Here is a 20789-nt window from a genome sequence, read left to right on the forward strand (position 1 = left end):
AACAACTTCCTCCAACTGTAAACTGTGCCCTCTATGTTGACAATTTTAGCATATTATGTCATTTCTGCAACAGGAGGGTAATTGAGAGGCAACGGCAACGTGCCATTGACCATTTGAACTCATGGGCAACGAATAACAGGTTCAGGTTCTCTCCACAAAAGACTGTTTGCATGCATTTTTGCAGAAAGCGCAATCTTCACCCTGAACCTGAACTGAGGCTTGGACAAAATGCTATCCCAGTAGTACCTGAGACTAGATTTTTGGGGCTTATATTCGATAGAAAGCTGACCTTTCTAGAACACACCTGTCAACTACGTACGAAGTGCACGAGAGGCTTGAATATCCTACGTGCAATCTCCTCACATTCTTGGGACACTGACCGATGTACCCTTTTGCACCTCTATCATGCACTCATACGATCTAAGTTAGATTACGGGTGCCAGGTATAGGCATCCTCTAGACTCAGCGTACTCCGATGGTTGGATCCCATCCACCATCAGGCAATCCGTATTGCCACTGGAGCATTTCAAACTTCTCCTGTCCATAGCCTCTATGTCGAAGCCAATGAGCCCTCGTTGTCTGTACAGTATGCTTTGAAACTGAAATCCCCGCCAGACCATCCGACGTGGACACCCGTTTTTGAGCCACATTGGGAAAATCTGTACAACATTCACCAGACTGACAATCAACCATTCGATATTCGTATCCAAAGGCTACTCAATGATTTGAATATCACATTAGACAATGTTGCCCCATCACCAGGGCAACCTTTTCCACCCTGGCATGCTCGCGTCCCAAACTGCAACTTCTCCCTTAACAGTTGGAGAAAGGACAGTACTCCATCCACCTGCAGCTCTTTTTAGCACAGCGCTCGGAACATGCTGACTTCTTGCCTGTCTACACAGATGACTCAAGGTCAGAAATTTCTGTTGGATCTGCAGCTGTTTTCCCAGACACCACGGTATCTGAGCAGATCTCCAACGAATGCAGTGTGTTCACTGCAGAGCTGCACGCGGTTGAGCTAGCCTTAGATCGTATAAAAACCACCCACCACAAAACATATATTATATATACCGATTCTCTGAGTTCATTGCAGGCTTTATCATCGATGAGGTTCAACCCTCATCCTGTCCTGACCTGGATACAGCAGAAACTGCACTTTCTTGCACAATCTGAATTTGATGTTTGTTTCTGCTGGATCCCAGGCCACATTGGGATCTCAGGAAATGATTTGGCAGACACTGCAGCCAAATCAGCGAACCTATTTAACTCTTGCCTGTTAGTCTCCTATACAGACTATAGGCCAGTAATTCGAAAGAAACTGGTATCCCAATGGCATAACTCATGGCATGGACAGGCTACAAACAAGTTATATGAGATTAAGCCTGTAATTGAACATTGGCAGTCTAGTCTGCGTAGGAACCGAAAAGAGGAAGTTGTTCTATCTCGGCTCCGCATAGGACATTGTCACTTGACACATTGCTATCTACTGAGGGCAGACGATCGTCCTATGTGTAGAAATTGTGACACCATTTTAACAGTCCGTCATATTTTAATTGAATGTCCGTTCTTTTAAATGATCGCCGTTTATGTTTTAGCCATCTGTCTGAACCTTATACACTCAGACAGGTTTTATCGGACAATGACAACGTGTCAGCTATTTTTAAGTTTTTACAACTTATTAATCTAAATAATTCTATCTAGAATATTTTTATCATTTTATGCTATATGAACATTTTATATCAGTATATTCTTTTACAATAATATACAAACAATTAATTTTATAGTTTTATATTCTACATCTTTTTGACTTGGCGCATTATAGCCTCAGATGCTAATGTGCCATAAAACTCTAAAACAAACAAACAATCTGCAAATTTTGATCATACCTTCTATCACTTCATCAATGTCATTTATGAAAATGAGAAACAACAGTCTTCCAAGAACCTATCCTTGAGGGACCCCACTCCTGACATTACACTAATCTGAAGAACATTCATTAATCACAATTCTCTGCCTTCTGCCCTACAGCCACCCAGCAGTCCATCTTAGAATCTTACCAGTAATCCCAACCTGTTCAAGGTTATACAGTAACTTCTCATGAGGGACCAAATCAAATGCTTTGCTAAAATCATTAACTATACTTATCACTCAGGATGGCTTGAACCACAATCCATTCAAATGCATGTACATTAATGCACCCTTGCAGGCGCCTCCGTAGCCATGTGGGCAGGAGCAGCAGTGCGTAGCACACGCTTCTTGATTAGATCATGGTTCGAGCCCGTGACCACCAAATATGGAGGTTGCGGAAAGGTCAGGGAATGACCACCGCATATCCCCGGAGCAATATGGACTTAGTTGCTAATGCTCCTAAAAAAAAAAAAAAAAAACCCTTGCACTTAACCACTCATCTGTGTTGGGCTCAGTATGCGAAATAAAATTGCCAACTTTGTAACAAATACAGAAACACTCTGTATGTCTCCTTTATTTTATTTATTTTGTTTATAATTAAATATAGTCATTCTTTTTGTAAATTTAGCTGAACAAACCTTATATGCATGTTACTGTGACCAGCATATTTTGCTATTTCATGTGAGTATAAATAATTCAGACTTTCAGAAGTGGCATGTTTGCTTTTTTTAAAAAATATATTTATTCTATTTTTATTAAGTATAAATTATTGGGAGAAATAAGAAAGGTCATGTATAAAAAAAAAAATTATGATGGCATAAAATGCTGAATAAATATTTAAAACTTAAAAAATCTTAAAAATTGTCTGCACATAAAAATTACCATCAATCTTTGCTGTTTTCAGATATTAATTTGTAGTAAATGAGACATTTTCCATTTTTTATGCTATTTATAAAGAATATTAAAAAGAACCTTCCATTATGATCATAAAATATTATTAAAGAATATATATGGAAGAAAGAATTTCTAATTAGTCCTTAGTAATAAGCATTTCTAAAATATTGAGCATAATAGAAATGTGAATTCTTGCAGTGCTATTTTAAAGTCAGTGTGCCCACCCATCATACTAATGATGCCATTTTAGTTCTGGCAGATAGGTATTAAAACTTCTGTCACTTAAAGTTTTCTCTGTAAATATGTATTAGTTTGTTATACATTGTACGAGTTGCTGTTCATTCATGGCCTGACATTGTCATGATTAATTGATAACCCAAGAATTTATATAATCAATCTAATGATTCACTGGCTTGAAATAATTGCTGTAGTTTTGAACAAAGCATTTTTTATTCCCTCAAGATCTGTTTACTGCCTTGGCTGTTCATCTCATCTTATCTGTTCTCTTCTTTTCTCTTCTCTTGTGTTAGGATAATTTTTTTTAATAGTTCAGTGGTCATGTGATAAAGTGATTTATCTTGCTGCCACATCGCCCAGCCCAGATGCCTCTGTCAACATAGAGACCCAATATATCATACAGGGATGGCAAGAGGAATAATTAATTACATATGCTGTTGGTGGCAGCATCTACTTAATATTTTCTGAATGCATTTAAAAATCTGTTACTTACTAATTTCTTAAAACAAAACTAATTTTTGAGAAGTGCAGTGAGTGTAGTGGAACTGATTTTTCTTTGAAATGTGGTTTTTTTGGCCAATTTTAAAATAAATTAAAATACTTTAAATCTCTAAAAATTTATGAAGATTTTTCAAAATGGTATTACAAGACAGTGAAATGAATTGATTTTCTTCATAATTTTTTTTGTTTTATTAGTCCTTAACTTTGTAACAGATTAAAAACATCCAGCATGATTCATTTTTAGTTGGCACTAAGATGTGCCACATTGTACAATAGTATTAAGGAGTAATATAAGACAATTTGAAGAATAAGACCATGAAAGTCTAATGAACTATAAGTTCATTAGACTTTCATGTTTGGGATTACCATAAAACACCTTCAGAAGGGTAATAACTTTGAAATTAGACAGCACAGTATATGTAAGATGTGTACTATCTAACTTCGAAACTGCTGTCTGCCATGGCTTGTATTTTATTGATAATTTTCTTGTTTATCGATCCTGCTACAATAAGCACTTTGGTTTTCAAGTCAGTAACAGTGAATTGTTGGTTACATTTTTTTTTTTTTTTTTTAAGTAAGTTCAATTTTAATTGCTGTTGAATGGCTTTTATGCAAAGCAATAGATGATGCTGTGTTTTGTGTTTATATTTAGATATAGGCTTTTAGGATTTTAAGGTCAATGCAAAGGGGAAGAAGAGGTCATGAGGGCTGCTCTGATTTGTTTTTATAGATGTGGCCAGAACGTCAGAAGTATCTGACTTCATCAAACTGGTCCATCTAGGTGCAATTTTTTCTGCGTATTTTTTTCAGAATGCTTGCAGCATTAAAAATAAATTGTGTTGGATGTTAAATTTTTCAGATAATTCCATTTTGATATTATTTCTTTGGTTGAAACATTGCTTGAGAATTTGAAGTTATGACTTCTTTTGCAAGAGTGTGCAGCTATCAGGCAGCTGTGGTTAATCAGGCTAGAGACTTGACTTTAATTAAATCAACAGAGGTTAGCATTCTGTTGGCTAGTGCAGTTTCATCCTCTTATTCTCAACCACTTTTATTCCTTTTTAAATTTAATATTTACACTAGTTCATTTCTTATGCCAATGATATTGTTTAGGACCAATCCCTAATAGTTCTGATGTGATTGATAACAATTCTTCTCTTTCCAGGCTTTAATTCATGCTTTTGTAAACTGTGCATCTGGCTTTGGTCTACAGACATTCTTAATATATTAGTTGTGCTTATTTTTAAAAACTCACCTCTTGACCATATGGTTTGTTTTATGTTTTATTTTATTTTATTTTTTTAAACCATGCAAAATAAAAAAGTAATATATTTTTTATTTAATTCAATCAAATGAAGTAATATTTTTTCTTTGGTTCATCAACCTTCATGACTACAACTGGGGATAAATGATAGTCCAATCTCCACTAAATAATAGTGCAAGAATTAGTTTCATTTCCCAAATGACTGTGCTTTTAATCACTTGTTGTATCCCTCCATTTTAGGCCCACCAGGCATTTTGGTTGTTAGAAATAGACCTTACATTTGTTAGATGTAGCATATTATCATAAAATATTTAATGATACATGTATTGTTTCATGATTTGTCATACATTGTTACTTTACTGGTTTATTGCTTCCTGATGTGGTTGGGTGTCTCTCAAAAAAAGTTTACATCCCTTGTTGATAGTAGAATAGTGAATTTCTAATGGTGTAATGTTAGGATTGGACTTTCATTTATCGCATCAAAGATTCAGTTAATTTGTAATCTGGATCTTGTTCTGCAGATATCACCAGTGGGTTCATCAATCAAGAGAACCTTGATGTGGCATGGCACTTTTGTGTGGTAATTCTTGTTATCATTACCAGATCAGGTGATGTCCTGATATATTAGATATAAAGATTTACTCTTTCTGTAAGGGCCTGTTATGGTGTTTCTCCTTCTCGATAAAGCAGCTACTTTACTTATTAATTCATTGTAATCCCCTCCCCTAAACTGTCTGTACTGGAATGTATCATTGTAATTTTTTTGCCCTTCTTCCATAGTGCCATAACAAAGCATGCTATGAGAATAGGCTAACCAAGGGTCTGGGGAGAGGGATATGAAAGTCAGCCAAGAATTTAAACTTTTGTTTCATTAGTTATACACTCCAGTTTATCTTGGAAAAGAGTAAAGATTTTTATTTGGTTACTGTGTTTATTTATATACACCGGAGCAGTGTTCTTCACTAGGAAAACAGAAAGTGGCCAGTGGGAGCAACATAAAATATTATATGTTTTATGTAGAATTATTACATAAAAAGGTACAGCACCTTAGTATGTAAAAAAAAAAAAAATTAGACCTGCATGTATTAGTGATGCATGTATTACTAGTGATAAAATTTATTGTAAGTAATATAGTAATAAAACAAATACCACATTTTACCTTTCTTTTATGTAGATTTACTCTTTAGCCCCAGATATGGGAACAATATTCCATGGTAGGGTGGATTTGTGATTCATAAAGAGTGAACAGCTGTTTGTAAGAAAAGGAACTTAGAGAACAAAAGAGAGAACAAAGTTTTTTCGATACAAAGGAAGCAATATTTGTAATGTGCTTGTGCCAAGAGAGATTAGAAGTCAGGGTAATCCCTAAAAGAGATGTATCATTTTGCCTAGAAATTGGAGTGTCACCAAAGATAAGCATAGGAGCAGAAGAATCCTTTTTGCGAGATATAAGACAGGACTGAGTTTTAGAAGGATTGAAATCAACTAAGTTGTCTTTGCCCCACTGGAGAATTACCTGGAGATCGGCATTTAAGGAATTGGTAGCAGATATTCGAGAAGTTGAAGCTGATTGAGCAGGGTAAGGTTTCTCAAAATGGAAAGTGGAATGCAATGTGCTATCATCGGCAAAACTATGGATAGGATTTCCAGTCAATGGAAGAAGGTCATTAATATACAAGAGGAAAAGAGTGGGGGAAAGAACTGAGCCTTTGGGGACACCAGCATTAGTGGAGAAGTTAGAAGACAGAGAGCCATATACTATCAGACTCAGTGAGCGATCAGAGAGAAAACTGGACAACCAATAAAAAAAAACAGTTGGCAAACCATAAGATGGAAGCTTGTTTAGAAGATCTTTATGCCAAACACGATTGAAAGCCTTTGTGATGTCAAGAGCGAGCAACTGTTTGTGTTTCACCAAACTTTTGCATTAAATTTGTCCATAAATGAGTAACATAAGCCAGAATATCACCAGTGGATCAACACTGATAGAATCCATACTGGCGATCGTTGATCAGACAGAAGGTTTCTAGGTAGTTTAAAGTTAGCAGTTAATTGATTTCTCCATTACTTTAGAAAGAGTAGAAGTAATTGCAATAGGACAATAATTGGATGGGGGGGATTTGTCACCCTTTTTAGGAACTGGCTGGATACGAGAAAATTTCCAAGCAGAAGGAAAAACACCTTTAGAATAAGAAAGTGAAAAAAGATGACAAAGAACAGGAGTAAGTTCAGGAGCACAGGTTTTGAGAACAAGTGGAGAAATACCATCAGGACCTGGAGCTTTCTTTGTATCAAGATTCGTCAAAATCCTTCTGACATCCTTTTGACGGAAGACCACAGCAGGCATTGAGTGGAGCATTTTGGGAATAGTGGGAGGTGTTTTACCAAGATCATTAATACATGAGTTGGAAGAAAAATGGGATGCCAGCAGGTCAGCTTTATCCTTGGCTGAAGGGAGAATAGAACCATCTGGTTTGGACAGAGGTGGAAGCAGAAATGGGCAAAAGTTGCGGCCAGTAGCTTTGGCAAGAGACCAGAATGCTCGGCTACCATTAGGGCAATAAGCAAGTTTTCTACTCTTAGCCTGTTCAAACTCTAGTTTGGACTGATTAATAACTGCTTTACAATTGTTGCAGAAAATTAAACCGAAGAATTGAAACCAAGCCAATTACAATATGCAATGTTCTTCTCTTGAACAGCCTTAGCACATTTATTGGAAAACAAAGGTTTAGATAAAGGACGATATTTTAAAGTGGAGTGTGAAATAAAGGATTCCATTCCTACAAGAATAATTTCACTGTCATGAACTGAGCAAACATTGACATTAGATGTTTTGAAAGAGTAATCTGACCAGGGAAAGAAGAAAAGAAATCTCGCAGGTCATCCCATTTTGCATTCTTGTAATGCCAAACAATATGAGGTTGGAAACAGCCATGAGATAAAGGCCCCATTGGAGAAGAGACAATCACCAAGTTGTGATCTGAAGTTCCTAAAGGACCACTCACTTCGACAGTGTACTTAGAAGGGTTGTTTGTGAGAAAAAGATCAAGCGTGTTGGCTGTATGGTTAAGATTATCCTTGTAGGTAAATGAACAATCTGTACAAGGTCATCAGTAATTGCAAAAGCCTCAGCATCTCAACCAGCTGGGTTGGTGTGACTAGAAAACGGATGCCAGCCAGATTAGTGTGACTAGAAAACGGATGCCAGCCAGATTAGTGAACATTAAAATCACTAAGGAAAATTACCACACTGTTAGAAAAGTTGGACTGGAGAAAGTCAAGTTGCAAAGAGAGGAAGTAAAAGAGCTCCAAGTGATTAGTGAAGTTGAGAGAACGGTAGATTCAACAGATAAATTTCACATAATGAGGTAGAGAGATTTTAAGCCAGAGAAGATCGAAAAGAGGAGATTCCAAATTACCAAGTCTTTGACAGGAAATATCAGAACAGACATATGCACAAGTACTACCTTTGAGGTGAAAGGAATCATACAGCCAATAATTTGGGCAACTGAGATGAGTAGTAGTTGAATCAACCGATAACTGAGATTCTGTCAGAAAAAGTACATGGGGTTTGGCAGACTGCAAGTGGAATGGACGTCGTTGAGATTTGAATTTAGACCACGTATATTTGTGAAATGAACTAGGAAGTGTTTGGGAGGTTTAGATCTGTTCGCAGATAAGCTTACTCTATTAGTTTGACAATTCATGGTGTATTCAATAATAAGAAAAAGTGGAGGGGGCGTGCTGTATGAAGTAATGAAATTTTAGGCTATGGTGTAACATGGTAAGAATATACCCAGATCCTTGACATAACGTGGCTTCAACAATGCCCCCCCCCCTGCATACACACTACTCAGACTCCCTCCAGTCACTATTTGGCAGAGTAGAGGTAGCAAGATTATACACTAGCTGATTTGAAAGTCTCATGAAGAGTTACCAATAGGTTTGTTCCGGTGTACTAACTAGCGGTCGATCTGTGAACAGTGTTTTAGAGCTGTACCCTCGAAATGTAAGGAAGATTGGATCTCGCCTTGTGTTCATCATAACCTCAAAAGTCATCAGTCATACTGCATAATGGAAGAGGTGGGGAAGGGTTGACTGGAACTTAGCTCTGAAGATTAAACGTGTTTTACCACTTCAAGCTTTCAATAAGCAAAAGTGGTGGTATTGCACGGGGTTAATGAGAGTCATCTACCACCTAGTATTGCCTGGTAACACAGGCATTCCTCCGTGTGGTGTGGGCACCTCGACCCCTGCTTACGTTGGTTCACACCTGGGTGGTCACCCACAGTGGGCTTGTGCATGGAGGTTATACCCAGGATTACTAACAGTCCCACCATCGTGAAGGTGCAAGCAGAGGATTTGGCTGTCACAGTCTGGACTTCACCGAAATTGGGTCCACTGGACTTGAATGTCACCAGAATATCAGTTCCATCAGCATTTTGGACTCCCACTTAGCAAGTACAGCTTGTCTGGCATATCTGAGAGAATGTCTGTGACAACTTCAAGGACAATTAGACAGTCAAACATGAAGTTCTCTGAACAGTGCAGCACATAGGACAGCTCATGGAGTTCTTCTGCTGTGATATATATACAGGCATTTTTCCAGCAGAGACGAGGAGGATCCCATTGTGCAAGGCATTGGTTAGGCAACATCTTGAGTACTGCATAGAGGTTTGGAAGCTTCGTTTTAGGAAGGACCTAGATCTGTTGCAATGGTTGCAGTGAACAGCAACAAGATTTTTCAGGGGCTGAAAAGGTATGCTTACCAAGAAAGAGTTGAATTCTCTAAATAAATAGTAGCATCTGGAAACTAGGTACGAGAAGTATCAGTATGAGCAGACCTGATTGAAATGTTTAAGAATTACAGACTGGAACAAACTAAATGCTAATGACATTCTTACTTTTTCTTGGATGATGCACATGAAGGGAAATAAATTTAAGTTGGAAAAGGATGTTTCCAGGATAGATATGCAAAAATTTATTTTTTTTTTAATTGTTGAAACAAACTGTCATTTGTATTGTTGAAGTAGGTTGTTTGAATACATTTAAAAAAGGGATTGGAAAAATAATTAGAGGGGATGAGTAAACAGAGTTGTGTGTGAATGTCTAACGATAAATCTAACTGCTAAAGGTATAAGAACCTATAGTACTTTAGTACTGTGTATGTTTCCATTGAAGGCTGAGAAGTTATGAGTTCTATTGAAGGCTGGGAAGACAGAAGATACTTATTGACATTAGACTTGAATTTCTGTAGATTGTAATTTTTGGGAAATACATCTGAAGGAAGGTTGCTCCAAAGAACAGAAGCAAAAGGGATGTGAGGAAGAGGATAAGCTGTGTTCTATGAATTTCAGGCTAATGAACGAATGTGTTAACTAGTTAAAGCACATGTTTAGACTGGTTTGGAAGAGATCAATGGACTGGCAGTTATATTTTGTGCAATATGTATGTGTATCCAATCCAAAAAAAAAAAGAAGCTAAATGCTAGTGGAACTTAAGCTGGCAACATATGCAGTACTTCTCTGCTGTAGAGAATGGTCCACTTCATAACTAAATAATGCAGTTCGTTTTGCATCTTATCATACGATAGTAAATTGTTGATTGTTCCTCAGCAACACTGGCACTGCTGAGATGGTTAACAGGGCCAAAATTTTTCTATTCAGTCTTATTTTTGTAGACAAATAATTAGATATTCATATTTACAAATAAACTTTGAGTGCCAAACCGTAATCATTTATTTGATGTGTATTGAAATGAAAACTTAATAACAAAGAATTTAGAGCAGCCTTAGTTATGTTTTTATGCAGGTTGGTTTTTTTGCAGTTCCTTGATACATGGATTTGCTTTGATTATAGTGTGCCTGTTTGTACTGTACTAGATATGATTTTTTTTTAAAGTGTACATTTTCGTAGTGGTGGTGGGTGTTTACTTCCTTTGTTCAAGTTTGCCTGATTGTCTAACTGCAGAAAAATTGAAAGGCCTTTTAAGAATTCCTCCAGTGTTTAATGACATTCAAACCCAGACCTCTCCAAATGAATGAGAAATGGTAAATTCACTGTAGTGTTTCAGAGGATAGGTAAATCAGAATGGACTGTTTTCTGTGGTAGTAGTTTATGCCAACCTAGAGCATTTAGTAAAATTTAAGTTCTTCATTTGAATAAGATGGCTTACATGATATTGAACCAGATGAACATTGTCTGTAATGATGCAGTGCATATTTAAGCTGATTCTTGGTAGTTTGAGAGGTGCACTGTACCACTTCACTGTATTGTCTTGCATTTGGACTAGCTCCTGTCTCAAAATATCACTACACATTGACTAGCTTACAGATACTAATTGCCATCCTGTAAAGCTATTTTGTACCTGGCTTTGCAGTTCCTTTTGCTAGTGCTGTCTCTGTCCATATTTAACAGTAACTGAATTAAGTTTTATTGCAATATATAACATTTCACAGAATAAAGAATGTAAATATCAACTACTTTTGTTTTAAACCTGTAACTAAATTAGTTACTATTTTAAATGTTTCCACTGCTGGTATATAAATTACAATCCTTAGTTTGACTTTTATTTCCACAAGCAAACTGAAAATGTTAGTGTTGTAAAAGCTTCATTCCCACACACTAAATTAATATCAGTTAATATTAACTCTAAATTAATATAAACTATAAATTATTTAAGGGCAAGAGATTCTACGAGATAGAATGACTAAAGTATGGGTAAGTGCAAAAGCATCAATTATCATAGCTACCTTAACTACAAAAGTAGTTAAGTTAAATTGGCATCATTTTGATTATATCTCATATTGTGAATACCTGCACAACGAGTTGCTATGGTATTGTACTACCTTGAATAAGTAACACTTTGCCAATGGAGAAGACTACTGTTACTTATTCTCGGCAGATACCACCACCCAGACGGTACCGTTTCAAAGCTGTTGGCTTCTCTTCGGTGGGTGAACAGATACCCTGGTGTTGCAATAATGACAACCCAGTTATGAAGTATAACTTCACAATATGAGTGATGCCTGAAGGTGTGCAGCAGTGTGAACTATAAATTATTTAGGGGTAAGAGCCTCATGCTACAAGATAGAATGACTAATGTATGGGTAAGTGCGAAAGCATCAATTAACATAGCTATCTACCAAAGTAGTTAAGTTAAATTGGCATCGTTTTGATTATCATCGTCTGTTGGCATTGTCTATCTTGTGGCATGAGGCAGTACAATTACCATGTACTACCTCATAATTATTTGAGGTAGTACAATACCATGGCAACTCGGTGTGAAGGTATTCACAATATGAGATATAATCAAAACGATGCCAATTTAACTTAATTACTTTGGTAGAAAGCTATGTTATTGATGCTTTCGCACTTACCCATACATTAGTCACTCTAAATTAATATTAATTAATCTTAATTTTGTTCTTTACTTATAAGAACGTATATTAAAATCAGATAAATGAAAATTGGTGACAAAGAACTTGATTTTGGACCTGTTTTGTTGAAAAAGATTTCATAGATACAACAATATTAAAACTTCTGAAAGTTTATTTTCATAGTAAGATATTTTGACATTTGTTAACACACACCTGGTACTTTAAACTGCAGAAGTTAACTAACACTTTACATTTCATTTCACTGTTAAAAAATTATCTTTCTGAACACATTTCATTTGAAAATTGATCTTCATGATAAAAATGTAAAGAATTTTAGCTGTTTAATAATTTTCTTCTGACAACTGAAGACTATATATTTGTTCATGTTGTTTTATACAGTACAATGAGAAAATGAATTTTTTTCTCACCTTCACTTAAGAATCTTTGAGAAAACTATTATTACCTGAAAGGGAGTTGCAGTTATTAAATTACTGTTGTTAAACAGGAATTGAGAAATCTGATTTTAGATTGGGAAATCAAATTAATTTGAAGGATGGCAGACTCTCGTCTAAGCTGTATGGCCATCTGACTAACAAAATCATCACTGTTTTTGTGATGAATCCAGGAAAAGATTTGCTGACATTGCAATACAAAAATACATTTCACATGGGAGTGTTATACAACATGGGAAATATATGGAATGTTAGCAAAGGCCACTGATAGCTTTTTTTCTTGGACCTGTCTTAGCAAGGTATTTACTGCCATTGGCATTAAGTGGCTCATTCGGTATCCTTTTAATGTCTTTTTTTTTTTTCACCCCTAGTTTTCTGGCCACTGATATTTTTTTAAAGTTTTACCTGTTGTTGGGAGTCACTTAATAGATCACAGTATACATACGTGTGCCCAATTCATTGATTTCAGCAGGCAGTGCACATGGTGTTTGCTGTCTTATCTGTTGATGTTTGGAGAGACAGCTTACTTAATTAAAGTAGAAGAATATCACTCTATCATTCATGACCACATTCCTTTCCCATATGTCTTTGTATTGACACTGTAATCATCACCAGTGTATGCATGGCCATTTTCTCTTACAGAACTTGGAAGTAGTTCTTGTAGTTGAGGATCAGGCAATGCATCCTTTGTTGGATCCCGGAGCACATCACCATTTTCCATGACGTAATAGAGTTTGTTCCCAAGACCATGATGGGTACTAGTTTGCAGACCTACTGTTCCCTCAGACACTGTTACAATGGACACCTCATCTCGATGTGGACAATAGGAGATACTGCTGCTCCTTCGCATGTGACAGTGATTAGAATTTGTGTTGCGATGACGTTGATAGCGATACAGAATGAAAGAAATGAGGATGCCAACAATAACAAGAAGACAACCACCAGCAAGCGAGGCTGATACGATGATAGCAGTTGTTTGATCCCACTTATGTCCAGGAGAACGAGGATTATGAACTACTGGAGTGACAAGGAAGCCCTTTAGTCTGGAAGAATTGACACGGCTAGTCGACACATCTCTTGGAACATTTACTCGCTTCTGAGTGATTGCAATGATGGTTGTATTTTGAATGCTTGTGTGCAGCGGTGTCGTTTGCAATGGAGTTGTTACTTGAAGAGATGAGTGACTTGTAATTGAAGACTGAGTACTGTTGCTCTTTATATATTTGCTTGTGGTTTTAACTGTAGAAACAGAAGAGATTGGCACCATACTAAACAAAGTAGTAAGGTAACTTTTAGTACTGCTCTGAGTTTCTGTTACCAGAGTGGGTTTATTTACTTTTGCTATTGGAGTTACAGTTGGCATTGTTAGAGGATTTGCAATCTCTGTATATGAAGATGTTGGTCCATTTGATGTAGATGGAACACTGGATGATGGCTCTTGAGTTGTTGGTAAAGAACTAGTGATACCCTTTATCAGCGTTACCTGGTTCAAGGTGCTGTTCATTGGAACTGTTGTCCGAATACTTATGATAGCCTGGATGGGTATTTCTGTTAAGTCTGCTGCAACTTCTGCAGGTGAGGTTTCTATTGATGTTTGTACTTCTGTTGTTGGCTCATAAAAGTCACTTTCTTCCAATAGCATGATTGGTTTAAACTGAAGTCTGTCTGGTGTGGCACAGCTGATGCTGTAGCTGTGGTAAAACTGGATATTAGAATGCTTGATCCAACTGGTAAGCCACATGATGGTATGGTCACAGTTCCAGTTATTACCACTCATCTTCATTACTTTAAGATGAGGAAAAAAAGAAGGAAAATCTGACCGCAGTGACCGCAACTTGTTATGCATGATATTTAATTCCTGAATGTTTCTCAAACCATGGAGAACCCTCGTTGAATTTACTACCTGCTGGGAAAACTCTGCGCTGTCATACATTTCTAGTGTTTGTAGGTTCTTAAGGAGATCAAACACTGACTCTTCAAATGTGAAATAAGTTGGCATTCTTGATAGCTGCAACATTTTTAATTGATCCAGGCCCAAAAAACAGCGTCCATCCATTAGTTGAAGGTTGTTTTGTGATAAGTCAAGTGTCTCCAGTTGGGTAAGATTGGCAAATACACCTTCAGTCAGATTTTCAATTTGATTTGCTTGAAGGTCAAGGCTTTTCAAACTGACAAGATCACAGAAGGCACACATGGATAGTTCTCTAATTATGTTCCTCTGTAGAAACAGTTGCTCCAGGTTGATAAGTCCCCTGAAACTGTAACTTGGAATGTTGACCAGATGGTTCTCTTCCATGTAAAGAGCTCGAAGACTTGGAGGTAAATTTGGCGGAATTTTATTTAATCTATTACCGTTTAGCCATAGACGCATCAAATATTCTTGACGCCCGAGTGCATCATTTTCGATATCTGTAATATAGTTGTCATCCAACACTAGTAATCCCAAATATGGATAGCTATCAAAATCACCTGCCCCGATACGAGTGAGATTGTTTTTGGCAAGACGTAAATCCCTTACGAATTTTGTCAAGCTCTGTGGTATCCTTTCGAGTCCCACATGTGAAACATCGATATACTGTAGTCTGGAACCAAAGAAATCTAACCTTGACAAAGTAGTGAGCGGGTTGTTACTGAGTATCAGGTGCGCGAGATTGGTGAGATATTGAAATGCTCCTACCTCGATAGTTGCAATATTATTACTGTCCAGATTTAGGTATTGCACTTTGAGTAGTCCTGTGAAACTGTGAGAAGTTAAGTGGGGAATGTTGTTTGCACGCAAGTTCAGCTGTTCCACACTAGATAATTCGATAAATGCTTCTTCTACTGTTAATAATAAATTCGACGACAGATCAAGGTAACGGAGTTTTGTCAGCCCTTCAAAAGTAGCCGCTGTTAGATTCACCAGGAGGTTCTGACTTAGCTCTAAACGTTGTAACTTTAGCAATTTAGAAAATGTCCCATTCTCGATGCTTTCTATTTGAGTCTGCTGTAACTTAAGCTCATGCATTTCTACCAATCGTTCTAAGTCTTTGGTCGAAAGGGTACTGATAACATAGTTTCTCAGTTCCAGTCGTATAACCGTACTGGGAATATCTGCAGGCACCTTCCACAATCCATCGCCGACACAGCTGACATACTCGCCTTCATCGTCACAATAACACGAACTTGGGCACAAGACAGCGAAGCAGGGAATGACACACAGTAGAGCACACACAAACAGCGTTGACTCGACGCGGAGAAACGAAGATATCAGTAAGTTTCGACTCGTTGTCATGGTGTAGGACTCAGTTAAACTATTAGCATTCACATAAGTAAACGCCAGATGTATATCATCTTCATGGCGATCTCAAAGTATAATGCAGAGGGCGTGTCACTCAGTCTTCTAGTTCACTCACTGGAGTGTACATTTATTCTCCCCTTTTAATTCCACGTGCAAGGTGTTTGTACTTCCTGACCCGGAAACATTGGCTTAGTTCCGCTGTCGGGTGATGTGGCTACTTTCCTTGCTATTTCCTTTTCTAATCGAGTGGGTCGAGGTTCCCTTATCTACAGGAAACACAGTCATCCATATAGCCGTGCCGTTAGACGACCGCATTCAGTATTACTGAATATATGTCAATGACATCTGCTAGATATTTCGGTGGTATAAAGATTTTCCCCCGTAGAAAAGCTAGCCTCTTGTGCCGTATTTGCCTGTTTTGTATATGATTAGTACGAATCCTCCACATTGATTTTTCTTTCGATATTTCCTTTTAGAGGACATGGCACTTTTTACGCATCTGTTTTCTGTCGATTCCCCTTGCTTTTGTTCGCCTTTATTTTCTGCGTAGAAAAAGTTCATTCGGCAGGTGAAGGTGCGAAGTTGAACCTCTTCACAGAGGCTTTCCACGGTATGCCACTTTCTCTAATAGCAGCTGTCCCTGTAGATTGAACGTGACATGCACTTGCCGTACTGTGTCTGTCCCCTCATTTGCTTCCATTCTTCTTGTCCTTCACCTACGGTGCGGTAATGTTGGCCTTTTTTTTTTCTTGCCCTTCCATCGTTTTTCTTGGGTGCCTGAAATATAGAGAAGAAGGAGCACATTAGTAAACGTTCTATTTTTGGTTAGGTAAAAGTTTCATTAAGTTTTCCAACATACATTACAGTAGCACCTTAGCTATTCATTAATCACATTTGTTCGCTCCATTATTGCAGAGAATTTCCACAAATTAAATTCGCCCGAGATAGAAATAAATTAAATCTCCTTTCATTTGTTTCCACGTTTCAGAATTGTAGCCATTAGCACCTAATTGTGTGCAGGATCACTGCAAATCGCGTTAGCCGAGTTTCAACCGAAGGTGATGTTTTAAGTGTGCGTAAAGGAATAACTATTTCCAGTTAATTTCCGTTTATTGTTACAGACGGATACAGTGAAATGAAGAATTCATATTCGTAGTGAATAACAGAGAAAGTACAAATGAGCAATTAATTGCAGAATATTATTTGTTCTTTTGAAATATGAACGTTACAGAAATTAGCATTTATTAAAACTATCAAAAACTGAATACACTCTTGTGACATTTAGTATATTGGTTATAAGGCTTATTAATACTGAAAAATGCTTTTTTCATTATGTTGTGCATGAGAACGAGTTCCATTCTAGGTTAAATAAAATTAGAAAACGTCGCAGTTATCAAAGGAAATTGCATGTTTCATTATAAATATTATAATTTTAATTTATTCATAACAAAAAATCGTTTTCTTTATTTACAATAAATATACAAGGTACACAGACCAATTTTTTATTCAAAAATTGATTGCTCCATCAGAGACCGTATGTGTGTGTTCGGACATTATTATTAGCCATATGATGCAAGGAAGCCCGAGGCTTATGCTGCACCAGCCAAAAAAAATTTCCCGAGTTACCCAGAGAGAGAGAGGGGAATCATCAAGAAAGAGAAGGATGATGATATCCAGCTCAGGACCCTGGGTTTCCAAGCCCATACTCACCAGATGTGAGCCTCTGGGGTAAATGTATCAATTCGGCTATAGAATGGCCCCATAACACTACTTTTAAGGGACTGTGGGGACTGTATGATAGCTGCATCATAAACACTGCTGCCATGCTCAGGTGTTCACTCACTGTTGTGAGTGAACACCTGTGCCTGCCCCCTCGTGTCTAGAGCGGGGATTGCCAAGGAGACGATACTAGGTTGCATGCTGCCTTGCCTGTTGCATGCCATCTAATACTGGATTCAAAAGACATCGAAATTAATATATCCTCCTCCGAAGCCAACAATTTATTTTTCTAACTACAAAAAAGATTGTAATGCGAAGCGCTTGCAATAAAAATAATGAAAACAATTATAAAATAAATTTAATTTTGGTTATTGAATTCGAACAAATAAGAACAGAATCGACGACTAAAGAGCACACGGACTACTTCTCACCAGCCCTAAATTAACGTTAAAGTGAGGTAAATACACTGGTGTGCAAAACTTTAGGACTAACACTGTTTCTAAAGATTACAGCCACAAAATCTTTACTTAAGGTACTCTACTGATGAGAGTAAATTCAGTCTCAGCAGCGATTCTGGACGTCAGCTAATCTGGCGTGAGGTTGGCACACGGTATCACCCCGCAAACATCACTGAAAGGGATCTATATGGCGGTCGAGGTGTTCCCGTCTAGGGAAGCGTTATCTTGGATGAACGTACAGATACTGGAAGGCGATACTGTTAATTTTTTTTTTCACGCAACTGTACTGAGGTAATCCTTCCCCGTGTGAGTCTGTTCCGAGTTGCCATTGGCCCCGAGTTCGTGTTTATGGATGATAACCCCACACCCCATCGCACTGCAGCTCTTGATATTCTTTTGGAAAGTGAAAACATTGTTCATATGGATTGGCCTGCCTGTTTTTCACCGATCTAAATCCCATTGAACATATATGGGACGGTCTGGGGAGACGCTAGCTGCACGTCCACACCCACCAGAAAATGTTCACCAGCTGAAGATGGCGCTAACAGAGGAATGGACGATGTTACCGCAAGAACCTATCAACAACATTGTACTAAGTATGGACAGGCAGTGCAAATCCTGCCACGACATTAGGGGTGGCCATATCTCCTACTGAGGACCACATCTTCCCTTTGTTCCATTTTTGGCAGTGATGCATCTGTATCATGGCAGCCAGTGCTATGTTGCCATTTTTGAATAAAGTCCCTCTGTACCTCACACGAGGTTCCTTTGGTATGCTTTTCCCATATCCAGGCCACTCTTATGAGAAGCTACAGGTGAAAACCTGACTGATCCTTAAATTTTGCACACTAGTGTATTAACCTTAAGTTCCCGTCACATTGAAACCCAAGCTGTAATTTTTGACAATAAAAGTGGAACCTAAACTGAGTTTTCAAATTTTTCGGTCGTGTAAATTTTTACGTTATTTTTTGCTAATCTGGAGCGTGCCACTTACAGCGGATGTACGTGCCGTAAATTGGTCATTCCTGGTAATGGAACATACTGAGAATGTTTGACAACTAGAAGACCCAGTTAACGGTCAGAGACTGGCTCACATCAATGGCCAGAACTTGTTGATGGGAAATGCTGATGGAGGGTGAAAAGAGCCATGGAGTAAAATGACAGCACGGTAGAACAATAGTGTGTAAATGGAATATATCGTAGGGTGACAGACGTTCCAGTTTTTAATATTTTTTTCATGAAATTTTACATTTAAATTTTTTTCCGAAATTAAATTTAATGGTTCACCCAACAATTTTTTTTTTATAAGCTTCGTTTGCGCGAAGTCATTTTCAGTCTCAAACTAGACTGCCAAATACAATTGCATAAAAAGCATTCGCATTTTTAAAGCCAGAAAAACCACCAACGTGCGGAAGTTCTCCAAGCACCGATTATAAGAAAATACGGATGACAGTGAGATATATGTTTACTTTCCTACTCTTCTTCCTCCAGACGGGCTTAGTGATGCAGGTTTTGAGTGAACCCACCGTGCTATCCTGCAAAGCACCCTTCCTATGGGAAAAGGTGGAGTTTTGCGCACCGGTGATATTTTCAGAATTAATTTAGAGCCCAGGTAAACTTTCAGTTTTACGACCTCCGGTACAGTGGACAATCTGCATTGCACTTTCCTTTAATCGAACTCAGACATTCTCAACAGGTGTCCCGTGAGATGAAGAAAAATTCCATTGAGTTCAATGGCAAATATGTCTCAAGTGTGCAGCGAATACAGACCTCCATCGCAACCAAGTCGGCATGATGCATTGTTGTCTGCCACTTGTTTGGAGATGTCTCGTTCGATTCCCGTCGACGACTGGAGGAATTTATAAAGTCCTCTTCATTCAAGCATGTAGTTAATTAATCCCAAGCTGATGGTGTAGGTTTCCCCCCTAAATTGAGTAATTCTGGATTTTTCAGTACTCACAACATGCAAATCCGCTTGTGAACATGCTTCTACAAACGTATTATGATCATGAGCGAATTCTTGGGGCGGTTTATATCAATAATTATGTGTCATCTTAACTTCAGGTGTGATTTGCGTGACAAAAGGTTGGGAACTTTTAAATTCTAGCTCAAGGATGCGATTTTATATTTATTTATAGTTCATAGAATTTCGAGAATTTTGTTGTTTTGAAGCGTAATATATAACAAGTTGTTGACACATTCAAAAACTCGCTGGTTAAGTTTATACCAAGTTATCGATCCAATATTGAAAGTTTTTTCGCACTTTTTTCTTGCGGAAGAAAAGTCGCCGAAATTTGCTCCAAAATGTAATTGAGTTGCCATTAAATGAAACTTAATTCCATGTTATGCATACTGTGCTTGACATATTCAGTTAACAAATACCAAAAATTGAGGTTATACCAAAAATAACAAATACCAATAATAGAGGCTATGCACTAGGCAGTTGAAATGCTGAAATTACATTGTAGAAATTTTTTTTTCCCTTAGTGCTTCCGAAATTTTAACTTACCACAAGATTCGCGGAGAAGACATGAAATATTTGATATTTAATAAACGACTTGTAAACATTTAGAAAAATGTGCTCAACCATTCAATAAATTCAAATTTATGAAGAGAATACTTTTAAAAAGTATTCAGTTTCGGAAGAAGTACTTTTTTATATGTAAAAATATTATTGATGCAGATTTTAAAATTG

The 20789-nt window shown here is 37.4% G+C and overlaps 2 protein-coding genes across 6 annotated transcripts in view; one reads left to right on the forward strand and one right to left on the reverse strand.

The window, feature by feature from the left end:
- The window catches only part of LOC150080211 (protein timeless homolog), a 734420-nt gene that overhangs the window by 198077 nt on the left and 515554 nt on the right, over positions 1-20789 (forward strand). The gene's annotated exons all lie outside the window — the stretch shown is intronic.
- LOC150080212 (uncharacterized) overlaps positions 12656-20789 on the reverse strand; it is a 350995-nt gene continuing 342861 nt past the window's right edge. For all 5 annotated transcript variants that reach the window (XM_090381608.1, XM_090381611.1, XM_090381609.1 and 2 more), the window contains one exon: positions 12656-16694. In XM_090381608.1, the coding sequence (XP_090237734.1) occupies positions 13197-15911 (2715 nt within the window). In that variant the 5' untranslated portion in view covers positions 15912-16694 and the 3' untranslated portion in view covers positions 12656-13196. The remainder of the gene's footprint in view (positions 16695-20789) is intronic.

The sequence above is a fragment of the Mastigoproctus giganteus genome, chromosome 9 (assembly GCF_048544385.1).
Source record: "Mastigoproctus giganteus isolate SK-2022 chromosome 9, ASM4854438v1, whole genome shotgun sequence".
Taxonomy (NCBI): Eukaryota; Metazoa; Arthropoda; class Arachnida; order Uropygi; family Thelyphonidae; genus Mastigoproctus; species Mastigoproctus giganteus.